Source organism: Bubalus kerabau, chromosome 17 (assembly GCF_029407905.1).
Source record: "Bubalus kerabau isolate K-KA32 ecotype Philippines breed swamp buffalo chromosome 17, PCC_UOA_SB_1v2, whole genome shotgun sequence".
In the NCBI taxonomy this organism is placed as follows: domain Eukaryota; kingdom Metazoa; phylum Chordata; class Mammalia; order Artiodactyla; family Bovidae; genus Bubalus; species Bubalus kerabau.
The window spans coordinates 58,469,287-58,482,482 of record NC_073640.1 but is presented as its reverse complement, the minus strand read 5'-3'; the positions used below and the strand labels follow the sequence as shown (position 1 = coordinate 58,482,482).

Here is a 13,196-nt window from a genome sequence, read left to right as displayed (position 1 = left end):
GTTTTTGATTCTGATGACTCCTTTCTCTTCTTACTCTCCAGCTCCGATTTTTATAAACTGTTTTAAAGTGTCCTGTGGGGTGAGGCAGGGTTGGAGATCTTTCCCCTCCCTTGAGCCCCTTGGCTTCCTTCTGGATCCCACCACCCCACCTTCCACCCCACCTCCAGCCCCACTGGTCGCCAAACACTAACTCTGCCGAAACCCGCCTGACACCTGCCTGCCTGCCGGACCTCTGACCGTGGCCATGAACACACATCCCCATCCACCCCCCGCCCCCCACTTTTGCACTGGGGAGAGGGAGGAGGGGAGGAAGTTCTCCCCTGATTTTTCATAGTAACTTTTTCCAGAATTTGAATTTTGGGGTTTTTTTTTGGCAATTTAGCGGGGCGTGGGAGAGGGGTTGGCCCAAGGGGTCACATTTTTGTACAGAACTGTACAGAACACTTGATTCTTTGTTCTCTTGAAATAAACTGAGGAAAATGATGCCTCTCTTTTGCTACTCCTTGCCCTCTCTCTGGTGTTTGTTGGGGTACCCCTGACCCCGGCCCCTCTCTCTCTGCTTCCGCTTTATCCTGACCACCGTTGGCAGGAGACCCAGGCCTGGGAGGAGCAGGAAGACAAGAAACTGGGCTCCCTGAGACTAGCTGCACCCTGACCACTGGGGAAGAGGTTTTGGAGGAAGAAAAGATCTCAAAGATTCTTCTTGTCTTGGCACACCACTTCCCTGACAGTTAGTTCTCCCTAATCTCAGGGTGGCAGAGGACAGCCTTCCAGAGTCTGTGATTTGAAAGTCACCAAGGGACAGCCCCCCGCCCCCATCCCTCCGTCATTTTACATTGTGTGGAACTGCTTTATGTTTTCTTTAAAAAAAAAAACAAAACGGAATTGGTTGCCAGCCTTTAAAAACCAGATTTTCCCATTAAAATCGAGATTTCTGGCTCCTCTTGAAAAAAAATCCGTCAATCTGACAATGCCGGGTCCTCATTTCTGGGTGGCAGCAGATGGCTGGAATGAATGGCTGGGACGTGAACTCCGCCCCCACCTCCCCCCACCCCCAACTCCCACTCCCTCCCCCTCTAGTCCCCAGGACTTGGCTGAGGAGTTGACCATCTATTATTGGGCTGATGCTGTTGTTTTGTGGTTTTGTTCTGTGAAGTTCAAAGGAAAGTGAATATTTTCTGTGTTTCCCTCCAGACTGGCTTCACATCTGGTCTGTTTCCTCACTCATGTTACCTGCCTGGCCCTTGTCAGCCTTTGGAGTTTTGCCCTGGATTCTGCCAGATCCCCTACATGTCCTCTAAGACCTTCCTTAACCAGCCTCGGTTCTCCCCTAGGCTGGCTCTGGAAGCTTCAAGAGGCAAGGAGCTGGCATTTCTGAGCATTTCATGAGCACCAGGCAGAGTGTGTTACACGGGTGAGCCCGCAGGGACCCTCAGAGCCCCCTCCCTTTGCTGTGGAGGAAACCGAGGCTCAGCGGGGGTGCAAGTGGCCAAGGTGGTGTAGGCACCCCAGTTTCCTGCTGCTGGATCCCGGGTGCTTAGCCACTGCTGTGGAGTTTTGCAGATGTTCTTCCTTCCTTTCTAAGCCCAGAAGCCTCACACGGAAGACGGAGGAGCAGGCCTGCTTCAGTTGATTCAGGGTCGGAAGCAGGCGTGTTTTCGACCACAGTCTGCAAACCATTGATCTAAATCTGGTCCGAGGCTCTGGTTTGACAGCCAGCCCAGCACGGGCCCAGAGGCATTAAGTGACCCGTCCGAGGTGATTCAGCCAGTGACAGGGTGAGGACCAGAGTTTGGGGGTTCCTTCTGCTTCCCACGCCGGAAGCCTGCCCTCTGCATGGTTGCTTCTTCCTCCAAGTGCCCATAGGGACCACAGCCTGTTTATTTCTGCACCCCTAGCACTGAGCACTGCCATGCGTGAAACAAAAAAATGGGGACCACGGAGCCCATGTTGGACTCCCCACAACTCACATCCCTTTGCCCAGTCTGTAAGTGAGTCCTCTGCCACCACCATGGCCCTTGTGTGGGTGTGTTTGGTTTTGCTGGCATAACATTAAACTTCATTTGTTTTTGTATTCCTTGCCAACCTATCCCACATAAAAATAAATGGATGTCCAGTTGTTCTAGAAATACCAGAAGGTTCTAGAGCTGCACCATTCAATACGGTGACCGTTAGTGCTTGAAATCGGTGGCCCCACGTCAGGGTGTGCTGTCTGTGTAAGATACATGAAGGATTTAAAGAACTCAATGCCCGAGAATGTAAGCTATCTGGCTAGTGACTGTATACTGATGATATGTTGAAATGATAATATTTTGGATATGCGTGTTAGTTGCTCAGTTGTGTCCAGCTCTTTGCAACCCTATGGACTGTAGCCTGCCAGGCTCCTCTGTCTACACAATTCTCCAGGCAAGAATACTGGAGTGGGTTGCCATTTTCTTCTCCAGAGGGTCTTCCCAACCCAGGGATCGAACCTGGGTCTCCCGCATTGCAGGCAGATTCTTTACCATCTGAGCCACCAGGCAGGTTAAATAAAATGTATATTCATTTCACTTGTCTCATTCAACTTTTCATCCTGTGGCCAGGGGACAAATTTAAATGCCCCATTTCCCTGACACCAAGGCTCAAATTTTACTTCTTTTGGACAGCACTGTTCTATTGTGTTTTTTTTTTTTTTCGGCTACCCTGCTGCTTGTGGGGTCTTAGTTCCCTGACCAGGGATCAAACCCATGCCCCCTGCAGTGGCAACACAGAGTCCTAACGGCTGGACATCCAGGGAAGTCCTGGACAGCACTGCCCTAGACATCCTGGGCCACCATGCTGAACGCTGGGTGCTGAGTGAAGGCTGCCCCTTCCTGGCCCCCACCACTCCCTTCATGGGTGCTTCACCCATTGGAGTCACCTGCTCAGAGTCTTGTGACCCAAGCACAAGACCCTGAGCAGCTTTGGGGTTCTAGAGGATTCCTTCCTTTCTCCCCAAACAAGCTTTCAAATATTTGAAGACGAGTATCTCCTCTGATGTCGGTCAGGGACTTGTCATCCTTTAGTCCTCACTCAGCATGGTTTTGAGCTGAGGAGTTGGGTATCTTGTCACTGGGGTGAGTTAAAGAGTGTGGGCCCTCGCTGGACAGCTTGGGGGGCCTGAGTGTTCGCCCTGGTTCTCTTTGGCGCCCTCTCCAGCGGTGGAAGCATCTTGTCTGTGAACTTGAGCTTCCTCGGCTGGACAGTGGGGCACCTCCTGCCTCCCTCCCATGGCCAGTGCTAGCGGTAAAGGGCTCACTGTGCGCAGGCCCAAAAGAAGGTTTTCCTTTCCCTCCCATCACCATCCGTAGCTGTGAAGAGGGCACCCAAGGGACTTCCCTGGGGGGGCCAATGGCTAAGACTCCACGCTCCCGGCACCGGGAGCCTGGGTTTGCTCCCAGGTCAGGGAACTAGATCTCACACACCAAAACTCAGAGCTCCCACGCCGCAACTAAAGATCCCACATGTCGCAACTAAGACCTGGCGCAGACAAATTTAAAAAAAAATTTTAAAAAAAGTGACACTCGGATGGAGAGTCCGGGAGGTGGGATGGAAATGGGACCTGCCGCAGAGACACCCTCCCCTCAAGGAGACCCCTGGCCGCCCGAGGGACCAGAGAGGAACAGACGTGAGAGGAAAAGGGCTGTTTTCCAAAACCCTTCTGGAGGGAGGATTCTGTCTTTATTGGTGTAGAGGAGGCTCTCTAGTTGTCGGGCATCATGGCGAGGCGGGGGGCCTTCGGGGTGCTCAGATAGGGGGACAGGGAGGAGCTGGCGTAGCTCGGGCCGTGGGGGCCGGTGGTGGGCGTGTTGACAGGGCTGGCGGCGGACGGTGGGGAGAGGGAGGTCAGGACCACGCCGCCCTCGTCCAGGGAGCGCTTGTAGGGGACTGGGGCATCATTTCGGAGCTCCTGGAAGGCCAGGTAGGCCTGGAATATCTGCGGGCAGAGGAGGGTGAGCTGGAGGCTGGCTGGGGCGGGCTGGGGAGGGGGCCGCGGGCAGCGCTCCCTGAAGCTGGGCTTCGTCTGCCGGGAAGAAGGTGGGGGGGGGCCTTCTTCCCCATTTGCCCAGGACACAGAAGGGGCTTGCGGAGGCCTGGGTGAGCTTTGAGAGCAGGTAGGTTCTTGCCCTGTTAACCCACACCATCCCGCCCTGCCCCGCTGGGGGAGTAGGGGTGGGACAGGGGGCCCTCCTCACCGAGACGAGGATGGAGAAGAAAGAGAAGGTGATGGCGGCCTTGGCGCTGTTGCTCCCCAGGAGGAAGTATCCGGGCGGCGAACGGTGCCACTGGTTGGCCAGGAAGCAGAATCCCACAGCCCAGACGCCTGCCCAGATGACTGGGAGGTCGAGGGAGAGAAGAGGGGCGGTGTCGGGGGCTGAGGTCTCCACTGTGGCCTCTCCCTCCCAGCCCTCTTTAAAGAACCACCTGGAGTGGGCTGCTATATCTGCTGTGGGGGTCGGCAGCCACTGTGACTTTTTCCATTTCAATCAATTAAAATTTTCAGTCCATTAAAATAGACTTACAAAAAAAATTTCGGGACTTCCCTAGTGGTCCAGTGGTTAAGACTAAGCCGGCCAATGCCAGGAACACAAGTTCAATCTTCGGTCCAGGAGGAACCCACATGCCTTGGAGCAACTAAGGCTGTGGACCACAACTTCTGAGAAGCCACTGCGGTAAGCCTGTGCACTGCAACTAGAGAGTAGCCCCGCTCGCTGCAACTAGAGAAAGCCTGAGTGCATCAGTGAAGACCCAGGCAGCCAAAAATAAATAGATAAGGAAAAAATTAAAAAAAAAATTTCCACCCCTCGATGGCACTGGCCAAACTTTGAGTGCTCAGCGGCCATGCATGGCCCGTGGCTCCCGCACTGGGAAGCCCAGGCCCAGAACAGCTCTGCCCTCACAGAACCCTCTTTTGGATGTTGCTGGACTCAGTGATCTCTAGGGCCCCACCCAGCCCTGAGCCTCTGGAACTGGGCAGGTGTGGAAGAGGAAAGGAAGGAGCCCGGGGCATGAGAAAAAGGAACAAGCAAGTGTCGGACGCTGTGTGCCAGGCTCTGTCTAAGGTGCTCGGCGTTGGTTAGGAGGCTAGGCTTGGCTTGCAAGCCTGGATCTGCCACTCGGGGTCTGATTACACAACCTCCTTAAGCCTCAGTTTCCTCCTCTATGAAATGGGAATCTGAACAGGCCTTCCCCCCTCAGGTGGTTCTAAGGAAGAAAGGAGCGGGGCGTGAGGCGCCCTTGACGCGGTGCCATGACGCGTGGGGCATGCCCGGGAAGTGTCAGCATTACTACAGGTGTCCTTTCTTGCCTTTCATCCTCAGAAAAACCCTGGAGGTGGTTTTTTGTTTTGGTTTTGGTTTTTGGCCATAACAACAAGGCACGTGGAATTTCCCTAACCAGGGACTGAGCCAGTGCCTTCTGCAGTGGAAAAACAGTCTTAAACACTGGACCACCAGGCAGTGGGGGTTCCCATCCCAGCTTCTATGGACGTTCAGAGAGGGGAGGAGACCTGCACATCGAGGCTGCGCCAGAGGTGAGATTTCAAACCCTGCTCTGCCTGGCGCTGCGCTCTGCACCCTGCCTCCCACCACTGGTAGCTTTTCAAGAAAGGCTGTGAAGAAGCGAGGTGAATGCCAGGAGAAAGCTGGGCAGAAGTGAGGCTTCTAGAGTTACCCTGAGGGTCAGAAGAGGCGACCTTTGCACCAAGTCTGAGGGATGGGCAATGATTCCCTCAAACAGCGGGTGCAGAAGAGCTTCGAGAAGCGAGGGATGAAGCTCTGGGTCACGGGCGGAGGACGCTCTGAGGTGGCGTCCTGGGGGCCCAGGGGAGCCTAGGGGTGGGGGCTGAGAGCTCGGGGCGGGCAGTGCCGGGGCTCACCTACCGGCCAGGATGAGGTCCAGGAGCTGGAAGGCCGTCTTGAAGCGGGTGCTGGCGAGGCGGACCTCGTGGGCGTCCAGGGCCAGGAAGGCCAGCGAGCTGAGAAAGGCCAGCAGGCTGGCCCCCACAGCGAAGCTGCAGGCCGCGCTGTTGCTGTTGAGGACACAGTGCAGCTCCGAGTTGTCGGTCTTGTTCTGGTAGCCGTCAGTCAGCAGGGAGGAGAACACGATCAGGGAGAAGACCTGTGGGTGTGAGGGGGGTTTCCCAGAGCCGGAATGGAGCTCCATGTCTTCCCAAATCTGCTCCTCATCCCTCATCCCCATCACTGAGTAGGGGGGAGGGGTCTGCTGTCCACTCTCCCGGTGGTTCCAAGCCCTCTTTCCCGGTCACGTCCTCCGAGCCTCCATCCCGGCTCGGGCCTCATCCCGCCTGCTGGGGCCCTGCCCCAGCCTCTTGCCGGCCTCCCTGACTCCAAGTCTCCCCACTCGGCTCTCCAGGGAACCTTCCACACTGCCCATCCTGGCTCGCAGCGCTGCCTGCCCCTCCCCAGCCCTTCACCTCTCCTCACTCACTCATGCCTTCCACCCCACAAACAGGTACCCGCCGCCAGACCCAACACGAAATGCTTATTAGCACATCGCCCAGGACACAGGAAGAGTGAGCAATGAGTCTCTGCCATCCTGTTGATCCCATCTGCCTCTCAGCCCTTTCCTCTGCCTGCCACTTCTTCCTCCTCCCTCCCCGCTCAGCTAATTCCTCTCCATTTTCAAAAAGGAACTTGTGAAATATTCCAAAGACATAGAAAAGAACGGAGGAAATGTAACCAACAGTGAGAACCTGACAAATGTTCACCTTTTGCTCCAAGACTCTTTAAAAAACAAAAGACTATTTTGGCGATGCCACACAGCTTACAGGATCTCAGTTCTCTGACCAGGCATCGAACCACGGCAGTGACAGCACCAAATTGTAACTACTAGGTCACCACGGAAATCTCAAGGCTTCTTTTTTTTTTTTTTTTTTTTTTTTAAGCAAATACAGGGATTTCCCTGGTGGTCCAGTGATTAAGAATCTGCCTGCCAACGTGGGGGACACAGGTTCAGTCCCACATGCCACAGAGCAACTAAGCCCATGCACCGCAACCACTGAACCTGGGTGCTGAAGAGCCCGTGCTCTGCAACAAGGAAACCCACTGCAATGAGAAGCCCACACGCCACAACTAGTGAGTAGCCCCTCGCTCGTCGCAACTAGAGAAAGCCTGCGTGCAGCAACGAAGACCCAGGGCAGCCGAAAACAAATACGTAAATAAATCAAATCAAATTTAAAAAACTTAAAAAAAAGTAAAGCAAATACAGCCTTGGGACTTCCCTGGTCAGGGAACTAGTGCCACCCAGAGTGGCCAAAAAAACAAGCAAACGCAGTCTCGCTGATAGGCTGGCCCTGTCGCCACTGTGGGCACCACACACAGCACACCGGGGTAGCACCGTCTGCCTCTACTGCTGGCTTCTACCATGTTCATCGATGAACCCACCAGTGTGCTCACCAGCCCGTGCCATCCTTACAGCCACCCTAGGATGTGGGCGCTGCCAACAGTCTCTCTCTCTCTTTTAGATAGTGGAGCTGAGGCACAAAGAAGGTGGTGAATGGCACAGAGCCCATCAGCTGTGCAGGGGCAGCGCCTGGATCTGAACCCAAGCGGTCTGGCTCTTGAATCCGCTTTGCGCACGTACGTGCTGTGCATAGTCGATCAGTTGTGTCCTACTCTTTGCGAACTCATGGACTGTAGCCCGCCAGGCTCCTCTGTTCATGGGATTCTCCAGGCAAGAATGCTGGCGTAGGTTGCCATTTCCTTCTCCAGGGGATCTTCCCAACCCAGAGATCGAACCTAGGTCTCCTGCATTGCAGGAGGATTATTTACCATCTGAGCCACTAGGGAAACCCTAAATCTGCCCTACCTCCTGCTATTAATATATCTGCCTGGACCAGATGCCTGGAGGGCAGTGGTTCCTATCACTGTGATTCAGGGACAATTTGAAGCCCCGGTGGCTTGTCCCTGACGGTCACAACACAGCCTGGCAGGGGTGACACCAGGTATGGAAGGAACCGTTGTGTATGTATTGGGGGGTGGGAGCTGGTCCAGGGGGTGCTTTCTGGATGCAGTGAGGCCTATAAGAACAGGCAGGGTGAAGAAGACTATGGAGTGGGATGATCTCTGGGGGTTGGGAGGGAACCAGGGAGGGGGCTGAGAGCAGGGGCGGGGCAGGGGCGGCTCCAGGTGTGTGAAGGCCCCTCTGGGGCCATGCAGAGATGGACTCCAGCCGGTGAGACTGGAGGCCAGGAGGCCGGGAGGCTGGGGAGGAAGCTGGGGCCTGCAGTTGTGGAGGGAGTCGAGATTTGAGCAGAAACTGAACCCAGGGGGCTGGATTTAGGAGGAAGTAAGGCTTGATCTGAACGGTACCTTAACTAATAAGTTTTGGGGGAGGCATAAATTGGGGCCTGGGATTGACATGTACACACTACTATATATAAAATAGATCACAAGTAAGGTGGCTCACAAGTAAGGGAGATGGTGAAGGACAGGGAAGCCTGGCATGCTGCAGTCCATGGGGTTGCAAAGAGTCTGACACGACGTAGTGACTGAACAACAGGGTGGCTCAGTGGTAAAGAATCTGCCAGCCAAAGCAGGAGACCCAGGTTCTATTCCTGGGTCGGGAAGGTCCCCTGAAAGAGGAAATGGCAACCCACTCTGGTATTCTTGCCTGGGAAATCCCATGGACAGAGGAATCTGTCAGGCTACAGTCCATGGGGTCACAAAGAATCAGACACGACTTAGCAACCAAACAACAAAACAAAGGACCTACTGTATAATATGGGGAACGCCACTCAATACTCTAATGGCCTATATGGGAAAAGAATCTAAGAAAAGGGTGGATATATATGTATGTATAACCGAATCGCGTTATACAGATTCAGTATACTGATTCCTGAAACTATCATAATATCAACTGTAATCAACCACACTCCAGTTAGAATTAAAAAGAAAAAACTGAGGAGTTTTGCAGGCAGACAGGAGGAAGGGCATTCCAGGCAGGCCGAACCATGTGTGCAAAAGCCAGCTGCTGCCGAGTGAAGCTCCTGCAGGGGTTGGAGAGAAATCTTAGCTGAGGGATCTGGTATGAAGTGAGGCTGGAAATGCGGGCGGGGAGGCCAGACCCTCAGAGGCCTTGAACACCAGACGGAGGGGACTGGACTTGGGAACCATGGAAAAAATTAAATTTCTCATTTAGGCTCAATTTTATGCATGGCAGAGGACGGCCAGGGTTAGATCTGGGGGTTCAAGGCAAACTCCAGGCCTGAGCAGAGGACGGCCAGATCTGGGGGTTCAAGGCAAAACTCCGGCCTGAGCAGAGGACGGCCAGGGTTAGATCTGGGGGTTCAAGGCAAACTCCAGGGTCATTATGGATGGGAAGGGGCTCCTGGGAATCCAGTGAGATTTAGGACTTGACATTAGACTTGGTGACTGATTGGATGTGGTGGTGCCTGGGGATGGGAGGGAGGGAGGAGACAAGAGGAAGGAAGTTCATTAGAATTTGAACTCCTGGACAGGTTGCACATGGGACCCTTCTGTCTGCACCCAGGACCCAGTGCCAGGCTGGACCTCTGCACACGTGTTGGAAGAGTGAATGACTGGCCCTTCTTTTTGGCTCTTGCCCTGCCCTTTAGAGTAGGAGCAGGGAGGCAAGGATTGACTCTAAACTCCTCAGCCTCTGTCCATCCGCCTCTCCTTTGTCTTACTTGCCTTCTCTGAATAAGAACAAACAAAATAATAATAATGACTTTGTTGTTGTTGTTGCTGCTGTGTCATGTCCGACTCTTTGGCCCACCAGACTCCTCTGTCCATGGGATTCCCCTGGCAAGAATATTGGAGTGGGCTGCCATTTCCTTCTCTGGAGAATCTTCCCGACCCAAGGGTTGAACCTGAGTCTCCTGCATTGGCAGGTGGGTTCTTTACCGCTGAGCCACCAGGAAAGCCCAATAATAATGACTAGTCCCTCCTTTTGTCCAGCACTTTAGCTCTAAGGGAGGGTATTCATATTCATTCCTTTTCGGGGCTGCAGCACTGAGTCTGCAGGTGGGGAGCGTCTTGCCCTGCTGGTCTGAGACAGAGCCAGGTCAAGGACAGGAAGGCTCATTGATCATTTTTGAGCCCAGATACATTTTACCTGCGCCACCTCCCTGCAGCCTCGCTCCAGTCCCGCATGCTCGAGGTTACAATAATAATTCATTGCTGTTTCACAGGTGATAAATAGAAGCCTTGATGGCGCAGTGGAAAGAGCCAGACGTGTCTGACCCCACCCGCTGGGTGGACCTGGGCCAACTGCTCACGGCTTGGCACCTCAGTTTCCCTGTCTGTCCTGTGCCCCAAAGAGGTGGGGGCCTGGCTCTGAAGGTAATTCTCATGACTGGCCAGAGAGGAGACGTGTCCTCTCAAGGTTAGTCATGGAGCAATGGGATTGGAATCCAGCCCCCCTGACTTCCGGGTCCGTAGGCTGTCTGTCTGCTGACCCCCCTAAATCCTTGGGCTGCTTTTGGACACCCAAGAAGGGGGCTTGGCTGAGCTGGAGGGACTTCAACCCTCTGAAGCCCGAGTCCGACTTCCTTCCACACCCTTCCTGGCCTGTCCCCAGGGAGGGAGCAAAGATTCATCAGTTAAGGCACCAGCTGGCGGGCGGCCGTGAGAAGGACAAGAGCACCAGCTGCCCAGAGACTCCCTACTGAGGAGCCAGGCCAGGGGGGGAAGGAGGAGAGGGCGGCAGGCGGGAGGAGGGAGGCGGCAGGCAAAGTCCATGACTGAAGAGTCTGGCAATGTTGGCGGCCCTTCCCCCCAGCCCTTCCCCACACCAGTCCACACCAGCTGGGCCTCCTTCTCCCTCACCTCCCGCCCTTCATTCTGAAGCACTGGAAACCTGCGCATCCTTGGGACTTGCCCGCCAGCTGGGTGATGTCCTTGGGCAAGTCACTCAACCTCTGTGAGCCTTGGTTTCCCCTTGGGTCCAGCAGGCGTCGCAATGCCCACGTCATAGGGTCATAGTGAGGAGCGGAAATGCTGACACCACCAAGGGACTGGGAACTGGGGTGTGGAAGGTGTTTTCCCCGCTTCCCTGGGGCGACGACAAGGGAGATGAGTCCCCACCACCCTATGCCTCCCCCAACCCATCTCTCTGCTTGATCACAAGTTGGTCCCAGTAATCATTGCTATTGAAGGAATGATGACCACTTGCCAGGCCCATGGTGACAGGCTGAGAGGCATTGATTTCATTTGGACATACAGTCTTTCCTGATGAGCAGGAAGGACTAGACACATGAGGGTCTGGAGGTTCAGAGAAATCAAGTTTCTGGTTCAAGGTCACATAGCCCTAGCGTGACCAGGCAAGTTATCAAATAAAACGGGGCACTTTTGAGACTTAAAGGAGGTGCTGCTGATAATCACGCCAGGACTGAGCCAGGCAAGCAGGGGAGGATGTTGCTCTATGTGGACATCATGTGGCCAAACTAGGATCCTCAGCCAGGCCTGATCAATCCTTCTGGAATAGGACCCTGGGTTCAATTCTGGATATTCCCCCTACTCCCCTGACCCATATCAAGTCTCGTCATCTCCCTGGGCCTCAGTTCCCAACTCTGCCAAAGGAGTACCGGGGAGGCTACACAGTGTAAAGCCCAGAGTCACAGCTCTAACTCCTCAAGCACTGAGGTCCAGAGAAGGGCAGTGAGCAGGTCAAGGTCACACAGCAAAGTCAGGGGCTCAATGAGGATTTGCCCCCAGGTGTCTGGACTCTTTGGGAATGTGGTAATGATGAAACAAATGCAGGTAAAGTCCTTGCTTGGCACCATGCCTGGCACACAGCGACCACCCACCCTCCTGGCATCCTAGGTCTGAGAGGTGGAAAATGAATGGGCTGTATTCTCACAGACCCCAGTTTGAGTCCCTGCCTCTTACTGTGTGACCTTAGCCAACACTGTCCATTGGAACTTTCTGCCATGATGGAAATGTTCTAGATCCTCACTGTCCAATATGAGAGCTGCCAGTCACGTGTGGCTATTGGGCACCTGAAATGTGGCCACTGTGACTGGGGAATTAAAAAAAATTTTTTTCTGGCTGCACCATGCAGATTGTGGGATGTTAGTTCCTAGACCAGGGAACGAACTCCGGCCTCCTGCACTGGAAGCACGGAGTCTTAACCATCGGACCGTCAGGGAAGTCCCTGAATATTTTATTTTCATTAGTTTAGATTAGAATAGTCACATGTGGCTTATGGTTACCCCCTTGGACAGCACAGCCTTCAAAAAAGTATTTAACTTTCTCTGATCCTGTTTTCTTCTCTCAAAAGTGGGGCTCCTGAGCACCAACTTTGTGGGGTTCTTTCTTCCCAGGAGAGTTGATAAGTGCTCAGAATACTGCAGGGCCTATAGTTAAGATGCTCAGTAGGGGGTGACTTCATTTACAAGTTCCTTTTGGCTTTGTTCCCCCCAGCTGGCCCTTCCTTTCCTCCCACCACCCTGTGCACTGGGTCTGAGAGCTGAGAAGCCCTATTTCATGTCACCCACAGGGCAGCTGGCCCACAGGAGGGCCTCACCCCTGCAAAGATCCGTGTGATCGCCTTTGGCCTCTTGAGAAACTGCACAGCTTCACTGTCGGCCAGGTCCTGGAGGCTCTCTGGGATGTGCATGGTGGCTGCTCTGCTGCCCGGACCCTGGGAGGCCAGAGCAGGGATGCTGGGTTCTGCCGGCTGGGCGCTGCCGTCTGCAGGTTCCAGGCCCACCCTGGGGCTTGGCTGCTGCAAGACAACAGGGATGGTGGGGGGTGGTTAGAATCCAAGGTGCAGGGTAAAGGGGCTGCCAGGGGTCCCAGGAGGAGGGGGTATGGGATGGAAGAGTATTGGGGAGGGTACCAGGATGGGGTTCTGTGGGGTGAGGGGTCTGCCAAGGGTCCCAGAGAAGGGGGCAGGGGATGACAGAGGGTTCTTGGGGTCCCAGGACAGGGTTTTATGGGGTGAGGGGTCTGCAGGGTTCTTAGAAATTGGTGCATGGGATGAAAGAGCTGTTAGGAAGCCCCACCTCCAGGTGGGGGCGCAGGGTGAAAGGGTGGCTCGATGGTCCTATGAGTTGGGGTGCAGGCTGAGGGGGCTTCAGATAATTCCAAAGTGGGGTACAGGGTGAGGGGGGCTGCTGAGGATCCTAGGAACTAGGAATGTAGGCTGAGGAGGATGTAGGGTGAGGGGGCTTCCAGAATCCCAGAAGTGGA

At 54.4% G+C, this 13,196-nt stretch overlaps 1 protein-coding gene across 5 annotated transcripts in view; it reads right to left on the bottom strand.

The window, feature by feature from the left end:
• Positions 1–3,677: 3,677 nt before the first annotated feature.
• SYNGR4 (synaptogyrin 4) overlaps positions 3,678–13,196 on the bottom strand; it is a 10,538-nt gene continuing 1,019 nt past the window's right edge. For 2 of the 5 annotated variants that reach the window (XM_055551928.1, XM_055551931.1), the window contains exons 2-5: positions 12,529–12,729; positions 5,901–6,138; positions 4,215–4,354; positions 3,678–3,955 (exon numbers count right to left, since the gene is read on the bottom strand). In XM_055551928.1, the coding sequence (XP_055407903.1) occupies positions 3,722–3,955; positions 4,215–4,354; positions 5,901–6,138; positions 12,529–12,729 (813 nt within the window). In that variant the 3' untranslated portion in view covers positions 3,678–3,721. Of the gene's footprint in view, positions 3,956–4,214; positions 4,355–5,896; positions 6,139–12,528; positions 12,730–13,196 lie in introns of all 5 variants that reach the window. The other 3 variants (XM_055551929.1, XM_055551932.1, XM_055551930.1) reach the window with 2 other exon arrangements.